The 14,038-nt window shown below is 40.1% G+C and overlaps 1 protein-coding gene across 1 annotated transcript in view; it reads left to right on the top strand.

Moving 5' to 3' along the window:
- Positions 1 to 14,038, top strand: part of LOC121859417 (influenza virus NS1A-binding protein homolog) — a 61,565-nt gene that overhangs the window by 39,243 nt on the left and 8,284 nt on the right. Inside the window, exons 7-10 of the mRNA XM_042356210.1 lie at positions 356 to 490; positions 1,797 to 1,926; positions 3,493 to 3,951; positions 5,797 to 5,922. Coding sequence (XP_042212144.1) covers positions 356 to 490; positions 1,797 to 1,926; positions 3,493 to 3,951; positions 5,797 to 5,922 — 850 coding nt within the window. The remainder of the gene's footprint in view (positions 1 to 355; positions 491 to 1,796; positions 1,927 to 3,492; positions 3,952 to 5,796; positions 5,923 to 14,038) is intronic.

The raw sequence follows: 14,038 nt of genomic DNA, 5'->3' as shown, positions 1-14,038 counted from the left end.
AAGTTTCCAGGTTTAGTAGTTGATTAACTAAAAGCCCTAAAACATATTGTTTACCAAGCTAATTTTCATATGGGTGGAAGGCATTTTAATCAAGGTGAAACAGTTTGACTTAGAGTTTTAATATTTCAAGAATGAATTAAAATGGGATTTGGATGAACTAAAAAGTATTTAAATTTGGACACAGTACCCATATGAATGTTATAGGATAAAAAAAATCATACCTTATGTACTGATAGACCGAGTTTGCATTACAATTTAGCAAGTCTTAATAATTTGACTGTAATGTTATATCCTTACAGGCAGACATAAGTATTATAAGAAAATATTTAAGGCTCGTTACATTTACTCCTCACAGAAACATATGCTGTACCTGAACATTGATAATTCATTGCACGACTGCTCTGATATTCAGTCAGGAGACCTCAATGACTCTGACATGGTTCAAGATTATAAGAAAATGTCCAGAAAACTCTCTCAAACCAATATAAAGGTAAGTCATGCTTTCTTTAATGCAGTATTTGTAAGTTATGAATTATACTTTGTCAAAGCTATTGTAATGATATGATGTACTGTAATGATGCAGCATACACACCGTACTGTACCTGTACTAAGTAATTATGTTACCCGAATTATATGTTACAGAACTTTATGTTGCCACTATTACTTAACTTTTTTTGTACCGATATACAATTACTTCATTACAGTTTGCTTTGGTATTGGCATTGATAACCAAAATTTTGATGGGTGCAATTTTTAAAATGTCTTTTGGAAACTAAGTATGTGGCATTTTATATCAATTATATTTTAAAATTTACTGTGCATTGCTTTTTTATGTTATCCAGGTGGGATTAAAACAAACACAGCAGTGCTTAAGCCACTAAAATGCGTCAATAAATGAAACTGACTTTTTAACTTTTACCAAACATTTATTCAGTACTGTACATGCAAACAGTACAGTATACTGTATTGTTGTTCAGACAACTAGGGTATCACCCATGGATCTTACCTTATTCACTTAATTATTCTGTTTCACTCATTTTTGTTTTTATCCATTTTATCCATAAGACCATGTCATGTCAAAAAAAACTTTCACACACTCTTATTTCTTTAACATTTTTCTGTTAGTCTTGTTCATTACAGTAGACCCTCGCCAACTGCGGATTTCCCATCTACAGATTCCGAATATCCATGGGTTTTACACTGTACTGTATACCATTTCACCAACTACGGCATTGAATTTCGAGTATCCCTGAATTAGTGTGGCGTCTTTATCCCTCTACAGTCTGATACATTTTTCCATAAATGTGAGGAATGAATAAAAATAATACTAATCAATAAAAGTAAAAAATACTGCATTGTCATTTGGCAATCTTTTCACTCAATTTTAATTTAAATACAATTCAGGTATTGTTTAATGAAAGAACAAGCAACTTAGTAAGGCTTTGATGAGTGTAATTTGCAGCCATGGAACCTAACCCCATATATTCCATAAGCCTTTAGTCTTGCCAATTTCGGATTTGTCAACCATGGGATTTTTCAGGAACCTAACCGCGACGGGTAGCAAGGAACTACTGTACTCTGTATTTTCTCCATAACCTTTAAAAAATATTTAAAGATGACTTGATTTTGATATCTCATTTTATAATTCAGCCTGAATTGGGTGATTCATGTATAGTGTGGAAGTCTATAGCCTTAAACTTTGCTCTCGTCAAGGAAAGTGTTGATGTACTTGAATTTTTTCATAACTGATTGTTGTTACAATCAGAGAATTATATATGGTTGTCCTTCTCTTACAGTTGCGAAGGAAGTCAACAACACCACAACCTGTTAAACCCCGCCTGATGCTGTACTCTCGTAGCATCTCTGACAAGGATGACTCTGAGCCCGATTCGGATTGGAAACTAATTGCCTACTCCCAAGTCTCTGGTTAGTTTGCTGCTGTTATAACAGTTCTTCAAGTGAAATGTATTTTTTAAAGAATCCTTATACAATTTAAAATTACCATACTTTACTGAATATGCTTCATACTTAACTGGTAAGATAATGGAGAACAGATGTTAGATGTTCCTGTGGTTGTTCAATATATTTCATGTTTAGAGTAGTGAGGGAAATGGAGGCAAGGGTCACTAAGGGTGAGATGTGGCCACTGACAATTTATCTACCCTGGTGATGCAGTGCTTTTGGAGAGAGTGATTAAGAACTAAAAAGTATTGAATAATTTTGACAGTGTTTGTGATAGAAGGAAGTTGATGGTACTGTACTGTATGTGTTACTGTATTGTATTGTATTAATACAGAACAGTACAGTATATGTCAAAGATAATATAACAGCTCAGTAATAAAAATGCTGTTAACAAGCCATATATGATTGAATTGCGAGACAAAGAATTATAAAAATTCATAACGATGCAGTGAGAGCACTTTAAATGACATGGATGAACCTTTGTTTGCTCGGGGGAGCCTACCTGAGGACAAGGCCTTGGACCTGCCGATCCTGTTTCATCCCTCTGTGGCTTAACACAGTGAGTTGAGGGTTGTGACTCGGATTGATGGTAGACTGGCACTTTCCTCATAACCCACCTATGGCATTCATTGACCAAACCTCTCCAGAACAGTGAACATACCCCTTAATGAGTTCCTCCACGACCTTAAATACAAAATTGGAAGTGAACACTAAATATCCCCAAAGTCAATACTGTATTATGTGCAGGAGAGTTGCTTCCTCAGAAAGGTAATGCATAGAGCCCTTAAACGAGTCTTGAGACAGTATGTCCTGCCAACCTATATCGGCTTACACCAGGCAATAAAACCACCTAAGGAATCTGCTAAATCAGATTCCCCTCAACACAACCTGGGTCATAATCATTACTGCTTCACTGACACATTGGTTGAAACCAAGAATATAATTTCAGTAAATTGAATTTTCCCTGTGAAACAATTTTAACTAAGGCCAATAAATTTGCCTTGCTTTCTGTCTCAACCAACTAATCCTTTAAGTGCTAAAAGATCAAGTCGGTTGCATTTGTTGTGTCTAAATGGAGATGAAGACTGGAGAAAAGCACCGAAACTAGGTGGGAAGCAGTTGAAAATTAAATGGGAAATTGCACCTGGAATCCACGATGGTGGTGTGTCAGCTAAGGTATACAGTTCATACACAATAATGGACATCACAGCTCAAAAGACCTGCACTTAATGGTGAATGTTGTTTCTAATTGTAACAGGGAGAAATTGACTAATTGTTAGGTTAATTCCCTGCCCAAACCTTAGGATTCCTGGGTCTCTGACATGCAGGCCTAGTTTGTGGTTTCCTCAAGCTGCTTAGCAATAGAACATTAGGTTGTGGAATAGGAATTTTGATCAACTCGTATTTCTGTTACAAAAGAAAAGCTCTTGGATGTAAAAGAGAATAATTTAATTATTTTTCACTGAATATTTGAACATGGGAAAATTTTATTAGTGAAAGAAATAATTAATTTCTGATATTTCCTTTCAGAGAGCTCATGGGTTGCTGTTGTTACTCTAAAGGGTTCAGTTGCTGTAATGTCAGTACAGCAAAAGATGGGTAGTTCATCACCTACTTCTACTCCCATCTCCTCCCGCCCTGCTTCAGTAGAGAAGGTTGACTACTACACAGTTATTCCTCACATGTCATCTCCAAAATGTGCCACTGGCACAGGAAATTTCAACGGTCATCTTTTGGTTTGTGGAGGCTATGATCGCGGTGAGTGTCTACGCACTGTTGAAGATTACAACCTGGACATGAACACCTGGACTACACAACCTCCTATGCGTCAGGGTCGCGGACGTTTTGATTTGACTGTTTTAAATGGAAAGGCCTATGCTGTTGGTGGCTGTGACGGCTCTAAGGAGCTCAGTTCTGTTGAGGTTTTCGAGGAAAACTCCAAGAAATGGTCAAGTGTGGCTCCTCTACCCCTGGCTCGCTCTAACACTGGTGAGGCAACTAAGTATATAATGCTGTCTTCTACTCATTTATTCTTCTGCTGTTTTGCAGGCGAACCTGAAAAGAGCTTCCAGGAATGATAAGGAGATTATACAAAGGGAGTAGTGTCATGAAGGCAAGTAGCTGTATCTTTACCAAATTGTAAGATTAGCACAATAGCCTCCTGAAGCTTTCTCATCTAGGCAAACACGTGAGTAACATTGACTGTTAGCCATTAACAGTTATCTCCCTCTCTTTCTCCAACAGGACACTCGCAATCATGGAGTCTCAACTTGCTAGATACAGGAAGGAAAGGGGCACAGAACAATTTTTTTCCTGGCTATGATCATCTGTCATTTGACCAAAGTACAGGCAGATTCACAAGCCACTTTTCCAGATGTTCATGTGCCCATTTCTTGACCTGAACTTTCGAAGCAAGTTTAGAATACAGCTGTTGGAGGGACGGTGCTCATCACAACAGTTGGAGAGTAACCTTTTGGCTCTTTGTTATGCTACATCGGTAAGTAACCAGAAGGATCTGTTACAGTTTTGCTCACCAAGCACTTGTACAGGAACGTCATGACCTAATTTTGCTAATGCTCACATATTTCATGATATTTTGAAATGTTTTTCCAGATGGGAGACATATCCTGTGATGCGCTCACAACTGGATGCCTGGAAGCCAAGCCAGAGGAGTCAGTCCCCTTTTTCTATAGACACATTTTTATTCATCCGTGTATAGCTGTACCTAATTGTCCAGTAATCCTCATTCAATGGAAAACCACTAACTTAATACAAATCACATTGACCTCTTGTTACAACACATGTCAAACTAAATTTTGTATGTTTACAGTATGTTTTGGAACATTTTATGTACTGTTAATTGCTAAAATGGTTTTGGATGGAGATGACAAAGAATTTGAGTATAGCTATACATTTCAAAATCAGCACAGGATCCATTCACATGTTTGTGTCTGCATGTACCTCATTCAAAGAGTATTTTCAGTATGTGAAAGTGTATTGTAAATTTTTCATACAATTGTGTTACATATTTACTATGCACATGAATTGGATTATTATATTTTTTGCATGAGGTAATATGCAGAAAATATCATTACCCTGTTCTGAATGGGTCCTACTGAGTGCTACAACACATAAGTTTCTGAGCAGCAGTGTTCATTATCAAACTATCTTCAGTCTCATCATTTAATGCTTATTGCAGAGCCTGGGACTGTAACTTTTAGATGTATCTTTTTTCATTCATACTTGATTTCAAATAAAATAATGATGATCACAGAAGCATGAGGCAACTTGCCTATCTTGCTTTTTTTATTAGATAAAGGTATTGCAATATTTTAACTGGATAGTTATGTTTTTGTTTACACAACATAGTGTATATTATACAGTATACAATGCAACTTGTTGTCATATAACTGATAATGTACAATACAGTATGATACTTTAGTCTCAATTCTGAGTCATTTTGCTGAATTATTGTGTCTTTATATAACTTTTTAAAAAGTATATTCCCAGTGCTCTTTGAGATATGTATATATATATATATATATATATATGTGTGTGTATATATATATGTATAATATATATATATATATATATATATATATATATATATATATATATATATATATATATATATATATATATATATATATATATATATATATATATATATATAGTATATATACCTGTATATAATTTCTACCTCCATGTTCTTGCTCAGAAACTTAAAACATACTCACCATCTAGTACATTTGACTTCATTAACATTCTTCAGAGCAAAGTATTTACAATTGTTTCGTTTCTGTAATGGTTTTCTTTTCTATTTTATTAATATAGGTGTGTGCAGCGTGGATGGGAAGGTCTTCTGCATAGGTGGATGGAATGGTCAGTATGGCATTAAGCAGTGTGACATGTACACCCCAGAGATTGATACTTGGCAGACCATTGCTTCTCTTCATATTGGTAAGTGTCTTGTAGTTATACATTATACAGGTACATCATTTGGAAATTTTTTACAAAAATTATCGTAAAAGTTGGTTGGCTTTGAAGTTCAGGTGACTAACAAAACCCTTAACATTGTAACAAAACATTGACTAATTTACAGGTATTAACTTCACCATTATTAGTATTATTCATATCTTCGAAATATTTATTTTAATTCTTATGGTAGATATAGGAGGTAAGTGTAAATTTCTGCACATTACATGATGAACATTCATAACTGTGTTGAGGTCAAGGAAGCAAACAGTTATACGCTGTTGACATCAGTCTGATATTATCTTAATTTTTTGTGATTGAAACATGGAGGCATACCGGACAAACTTGGCTTGCTGATCCTTCAGATACAGTACAGTGATCCTTTGGTTAACGAGCGCCTCGGTTAACGAAATTTTGGTTAACGAATTACCTTCCATAAGATTCCTCACTTCGGTTAACGAAAAAATTTCGGTTAACGAATTCCTTACGAATTTTTCCCAACATGTTTTCGCCTGCATTTGCCTGCTCACCAGCTGTAGTATTAGTCCGCCAATACAGCAATCGGTTTTAGTGCTTAAATTCCGTATCATTTTAGTAAATATCAAGAAGGTTGTACTATTCAATAATTTTAAAAGTTTTTTATATTAAATTTTTTAGTCATTTTAACAATTATTGAACATAATTGAAGTACAGGAAACGAGTTTTTTATATAGTATTGATAATATATAGCGCAGTGCAGTGTTGATTTAAAGAAAATAATCTTGAATTACACCAAGTGAACTAAAATTTTATGGGTGAAATGGCAGCATGGGGTGACTTCTCTTCCACCCCAATGCCTTCTCTTCTCCCTTCTCCTCCACCCCCATTCTAATTCCCATCATCATCATCAACCAGGAGCCATCTACATGCACACCTCAAAGTAAGTGTACTTTACTGTATTTATTTTTAGTTTGTATGTAATTTTCGGTGAGCTCGAACGAATTACCCAAAAACCCATTGAAACAATGGTATCGGTTTACAAATTTTACGGTTAATGAGCAACCTTCTGGAACGAATTGTGCTCGTTAACCAAGGGACCACTCTACTTAATAGTTTTACATTAACAAGCCACTATAAAAGTGTTTAATGTTCCGATACATGATTTTTTTTCTTAAAGAGAGAGGTAGGTGTGTGTGTGTGTGTGTGTGTGTGTGTGTGTGTGTGTGTGTGTGTGTGTGTGTGTGTGTGTGTGTGTGTGTGTGTGTAAATAATAATAATAACGGTTTATTGAAAGAGCTTGGCAGCCAGAAGGCTGAAAATATACAGTTACATATTTGGGGGAATGGGTTCGAATTACAAATAATATACAAGTAACATAAGTGACACAAATAAGACATATAGTAACTTAGATGGGGATCAGCTCAAACTACAGTTCATTTCAACATAGTGACAGTGTAGGGAGCAGTGTTTACTGGGAGTGAATACACTGATTTATTACATGTTATTGATAATTTTTACAATGGTTGGGACTGGGCTGTTCTTATAGCGATCAGTTCGTGCACGTATGGGCTGGATGCGGTTGTGGTGTCGAACAGCAATTCTCGGACAGGGGATCTCAGGTGGTAGTAGGGGCCGGTGTCGGGGATGGTGTAGAAGCTTCTTACCAAATTTGCAGATGAGGCCGTGGTGATGGTCAGTGAGAGTCGAAAGGGTCAGTGTGTTGAGCGCTTCTTGATATGTGGAGTAGGAAGGGGAGAGAATAATCTTGCATGCCCTCTTTTGCACTTTTTCTAGGTGTTTACGTTGTGTGGCATTTAGGGAGGAAGACCAGGTGGGGGAGGCATAGGTGAGCTTGGGAAGTATGAATGTTGTGTATACACTGAGGAGCTCGTGTGCGGGAACTCCGAGGGACTTGAGTCGGCGGAGGAGGTGGAGACGGAAACTGGAGGATTTGACAACTTCACTGACGTGTGGTTTCCAATTTAGTTTGTTGTCTATGGTGACGCCGAGGAGCTTCGTGGAATCTACAACCTGGAGTGTGTTCGGACCTAGGGTAATGGAAGGAGGTGGGACAATGTCGGAGGAGAGGTTGATGTGCATAACCATGGTCTTGGTATGGTTGATGGTGACATGGTTGTTGGTGGCCCAGTTTTGGAGACTGGTCAATAAATCCTGAAGGGCGGTATAGTTGGGAGCAGAATTGTTGACGCTGATCCCAATGGTGGAGTCGTCGACATATTTCCAGCGAGCAGGGGTTTCTCTTAGGGCATCATTGATGAGCATAAGGAAGCAGAGTGGTCCCATCTTGGTGCCTTGGGGGACGCCACAGGTGAGTGACTGAAAGGTGGAGACAGCCCCTCGGAAGCGTACAGCTTGGCGTCGGTCACTGAGGAAGTCTGTAAGCCATGGTATGAGACTTCTCCGAAGCCCGAGGTCAATAGCTTTGTTTATGATTATATTGTGGTCGACTAGGTCGAACGCTTTAGTGAAATCAATGAAGGCGACAGCTACAGACGTTTTTCGTTTCTCGAGATGGCGGTATATGTAATCGAGAAAGCTGACAAGACAGTGAGTGGTGGAGGAAGTTTTCATGTTGCCAAATTGCTGAGGGTCTACGACTCCTGCAATATCAGCATAAGCCCAGTCAAACACAAAACTTTCACAGATTAGGCTGGGTATTGGGGTGATTGCAATAGGTCGTAGCTGATTTAAGGATTGTGGGCTGGTTGACTTGGGCACTGGTGATACATAAGAGGTCTTCCAGTCAGCTGGGCATCTGGCTTGACTGAGAGAAGCATTGATGATGGAGCAGAGGGGTTTAGCAAGCTCCGGGGAGAACTCCTTGAATAGTTTCATTGGTAAGTCAATGGGGGTGGTAGAGCGTTTTAATTTTAGTTTGTCCAGGCGTTTTGCTACGTCAAATTCTTCTACTAAGTCAGTGGGAAGGGGGGCTGGTAGGTAAGCAGGGAGAGTGGTTGTGTCAAGCCGTGGGAGCGTCTGGCATATAGTAGCGAAATGGTTATTTGTTTGCTCAGCTGCGTCAACATTAGTGAGGTGGCTAAGGAAGGGGAGGGGGTGTGTCATATTGTTTAGTCCACAGAGTTCTTTAAGCTTACCATACCATTGACTGATGTTGGTCTGCTTCAGGTGTTGTAATTTGGTTGGGTAGTGGGACTTCTTTGCAGTGCGTATTTCGCGGATGACTCTGTTGCGAAGTGACCTGTAGCGGATGTGGTCATTGAGATGAAAGGCTCTGTCTCTCTGTTGCATAAGTCTTTTGATCCGAGGTGTGATCCAGGGCAAGTCAGCTGGGTGAGATCTGACGGACTTCTCGGGGAAGAAGTGGTGGTGAGCTTCGGTGGTGGTGTTGGTATAATTTATCCATTTGGTTTCCACGTCATCCACGCTGAGTACTTCAGTCCAGGGATAGTGAACTATCCACTGTCCAAAGAGGCGTACTGCAGAGTCAGTAATCGGCCTGTAGGTCTTGATGTAGGGTCTCTGTACTTGAGTGGGAGTGGCAGCAGGGGACCAGAGCACTGATAAGTGTGTGCTACACCCGATAGGAGGCAGTGGTTGAGGAGGTTGGTACTGGTCCGCTAAGTCAGTTAAGATAAGGTCAAGGGTGTTTTGACCGTGTGTGGGGAAGGTCACAACTTGTGATAGTGATAGCTGGTCCTGGATATCAGTGGTGTCAATTTCATTTAAATCCCCACATAATACTAACTTGGCACATGGGTACCTAACTCTGAGGTAGTCTGAGGTGGTGATGAGATGATTGATAAGAGTGTCTCTGGTGGGTGATCAAGGCGGATGGTATGCCACACAGATTATGATGGAGGCAGTGTTGCGTGGGTGTGCCCGCAGCACGACACGTACCCATAATGCTTCCACATCTGCTGGGACTTGAACATCCAGGCGTGACGGGCGTAGGTCATCTTGACAGAAGAGGGCAACGCCCCCTCCGCGTCTTTGTGGACGAAGGTGATGAAAGAGTTGATATCCCTCAATGTGACACGTTTCAGGTACAATTTGCCAAGTCTCACATATGGCAACCACGCGCGCGGCGGTTGACCTGACTGTAGTTGCCAGCTCGTCGAACTTGTTAGCTAGGGAAGTGACGTTGGATAGCAGTAAAGACGGGAGATCATACCATATCCGTGGAACTTCAGTGTGGTGGTATGGTCTGTCAGGGGTGGGTTTCTCCGGTTTCCTAGTGGAGGTTACGGTTCTAATGGGCTTATGTGCATGACGGCCTTGTCTACGGCTCCGCGCGTGGAATATTTTCAGTGACTTGAGTAGCGCGATAACACTGCCATCAGGATAACCGTTCCCACGCTTTAGATGGTACAGAGTGCGTCGGGAGTAAGTGATTGGTGGCCATCGGTTGAAATCTGTTGTGGGCGGACGGAAGTGTTTGTCACTGGCGGCACTTTGAGGGACACTGACACTGGTAGACATCTGTTAATGTTTGTCAGTTGTAAAGACCGTGGACTTTGTCCTCGGTGCTTGGGGTCGCCGACACAGTTTTCACGATATATGTAAGCACCGCGGTGGTCCTTGTCACTGGCACTTTAAAGTTGACCGATAAAGTGCCCACTGTCTGACTTTTCCTTGGGGTGCACTATCGAGCACTGTATGGTAATCACTTATTGCACTGATGGCTAGAATGTTTTGCCGAGAAAGTTCCTTAAGTGCACTATAGGAACACTGCTCCGTAATCATTCGTTCACTAATCACTAGAATGTTTTGCTGAATCGATCCTGGTGTAGTAAGGCTGGTAGGGCGTTGGGGTATAGCAGGGGGAGTGGGCAGGGCCAAACAGATTCGGCCTGGCTGCTAAAACCGAGAGCGCCTTCAGGCACGTCTTATCTCACTGAGGGTTGACGTGTGTGTGTGTGTGTGTGTGTGTGTGTGTGTGTGTGTGTGTGTGTGTGTGTTAATAATAATAATTAACGGTTTATTGAAAAAGTTCTGCAGCCCGAAGGCTGAAAATATACATTGGGCATAAATGACTTATTACATACATTGGTGGTTTAACAAAAGCCTTCATTAGAGAAAGGTAAAGGAACATACAGTGAACATACAGATTAATGTAGGTGTTGAACAGCAAAAACGTAGTGTAGTAACTCCCTCCCAGATGGTGTTAGGAGGGACCTCACGTGGTGTAGTAGTTCCCTCACAGATGGTGTTATGAGGGGCCTCACGTGGTGTAGTAATTCCCTCACAGATGGTGTTATGAGGGGCCTCACGTGGTGTAGTAATTCCCTCACAGATGGTGTTATGAGGGGCCTCACGTGTGTGTAATTCCCTCACAGATGGTGTTATGAGGGGCCTCACGTGGTGTAGTAATTCCCTCACAGATGGTGTTATGAGGGGGCCTCACGTGGTGTAATGTTCCCTCAGATGGTGACATAAGGGCCTCACGTGGTGTAGTAATTCCCTCACAGATGGTGTTATGAGGGGCCTCACGTGGTGTAGTAATTCCCTCACAGATGGTGTTGTGAGGGGCCTCGCGTGGTGTAGTAATTCCCTCACAGATGGTGTTATGAGGGGCCTCACGTGGTGTAGTAATTCCCTCACAGATGGTGTTATGAGGGGCCTCGCGTGGTGTAGTAACTCCTTCACATAAGGTGTTATGAGGGGCCTCACGTGGTGTAGTAATTCCCTCACAGATGGTGTTATATGAGTGAGGTGTGGTTCCAGGCCTTCCTATTGTAGACGGATTAACACATCGCTGGTAGTTGGGTCTCAAGGGCCGTTATCACTGGGTACCTGGGACCTCACTGTGTGAAAGGTCAACTTGGGTACCACTGTTACTGTTGAGTTGTTCTCACTGACTTAAGCACTGTTCACCACTGTTCACCTCTGTTTAACACTGGTTCCATTTCTTTCCTAAATGAAATAGTAACTTCTGGCGTGAACTTGTTGATATTCCGGTGGGGAGGAGGGTTCAGGGGAGGGAGTTGGTATGGGCCAACATAACAGTTGACCTGGCTGCTCCGAGAGGAGCGCCAGGTACGTCTTGACCCTTCGGTGGTCAAGGATGTAGTGTGTGTGTGTGTGTGTGTGTGTGTTTTTTTTACCAGTAATAACACTAGAATTGTTGTTCTACAACATAACTTCATTATATTTGGCTATTCAAGTGAGTTATGCATTACATAATGGATTCAATGTACTTAATACTGTACTATATCTATAAACTGTGATACAGTATCAACTTTTCCCTAACAATGTATCACAAATGGCATCTCCATTCCTTGGCAATGTTGAGGAGCATATTTGTGAGTCTCAACACTCCAGACACCAGTTGTGGCTTGTGAGTGATGGTAACACTACAGTACAGTATTTGCATGAACTGTGACGCTTTATTTTTAATGCAAAAAAAGATCATAAAACCCAACTGCAGTCCAGGAAACAGTTGTTCTGACTCAAGGTGAGTTATAATTTGTTATTAAGTGTTGTGAAATGATGAAATTTTTTTTGAAATATAGAAAAAGTGTTGTCTGAAAGTTATTTTTTGGTGTATGTTTTTGTGCTGCAGTCCAGTACCCAATATTTTCGACTGAAATACATAGAATGATATACTGTATTTGTACTGTAACGTGATTTGATATTGAACATCACTTCTTAGTCCCACTCTTGCATTATATCAAGGGTAATTAAATGTACATTAAATGCTGTTTTATTGCATAACTGAAGAACTAGAAAGTTAAGTCAAAAGACACTCATACTGAATCAAAAGTTGAAATTAAAAGCTTTTAACCTTTAGACCACTGCTTTGAAAAACAGGCTGTATGCACAATAAACAAAGGAAAAAAACCCTCTAAAAACATGTTATACTGTATAGTTACAAAGTAAAGATATGTTATGCATGCAAAAGAAAAAATGAAAATACATATCATTTACACTTATACATCCTTTTTAGCCATGGTGGAGTGTTTTAAGATGAGTGTGTGGGGCCGAACTACTAGGGGGAGAGAAGGGGGGAGTTGGGGGGACCAGGACAGACTGTTACCAGTGGCAATGAACTTGCATTTTCCATAATGACAAATGCAACTGTTGATGTGTGGGTGGCATGGGGAGGTCTCTTAGGATGTGCTTTATGAATGCTATGATTGGCATATAATTTTAAAATAATGGCTGTTCGCATATGAGAGATGTCGCAGTTTAAGGATTAAGAGTTAGGAAAATATATCTCCATTATAATTGGTAAAGTCACAATCCTTCATTTTCTGTTATTTAAATGAGGAGTGAATCACAAATCACATGCATGATGCTGGTAAACATGTTGGGTTACTTAGCTACCTGGTACAGTACAGTACTAATTATCCATAAAAGATGTTAAGCTTCTTAATACCTAGGGTGCTGTATCAACTATAATTGAAGTCCACCACCTCCCAGGTTGTCAGACTTAATTACAGAACCATTTAACTAGGTACCATTATGACTGAGGTATGAGGAAAAGGTCCAAATTTTCACCATTCTCCCTAAGTCAAATTGTGTGACATTGATGAAAATGGATTGCCTGGAGGTCTCATTTTCAGTAATTGGGAAAGAATAGAGGTATAATTCAGGGGTAATCAATACAGTTCAGTGGCCATTCCTTTAGAAATGAGGAGTTCAGTTACTGTATGTAGTGGAGGATTAAGTGAAATTTGTGGTCTCCAAGTACAGTATTGTGGTCAATATGGTCAAGCTACAACAAGCTGGAAATTGTGAACCTAGTGGGGTTTATAATTGTTAACCCCTTCACTGTGGGAATGCCACTTTTAATATTTTGTTTGGTAATGCCAGACTATTTTATTCAGCTCAGAGTGGACCCTGGACACAAGGGGTTAAAGAGCCATTTGCTTAGCACTGACTTTAAGATAAAATTTCATGATCAGTGCCATGTTATTAAAAATTTCTATGATGGAAGCCAGAAATACCCAAAATACCATGTGAATTGAAGATAGTAGTGACTTGGATGATTAAGGTTGGCACTACAGTGAAACCTCGCTTTACGCGGTCAATTGAACCCACGGAGGCCCGCGTAAAGCGGGAAACGCATAAAGTGAACAACAGAACATATGGGATTAATTGAAAGAGACTGGGCCGACCCCCAAACTCCTCTTTTTCA

The sequence above is a fragment of the Homarus americanus genome, unplaced genomic scaffold (assembly GCF_018991925.1).
Source record: "Homarus americanus isolate GMGI-L3 unplaced genomic scaffold, GMGI_Hamer_2.0 scaffold7626, whole genome shotgun sequence".
NCBI classification, from domain to species: domain Eukaryota; kingdom Metazoa; phylum Arthropoda; class Malacostraca; order Decapoda; family Nephropidae; genus Homarus; species Homarus americanus.
The sequence above is the reverse complement of the archived record's forward strand: the minus strand, read 5'-3'. Positions and strand labels throughout refer to the sequence as shown.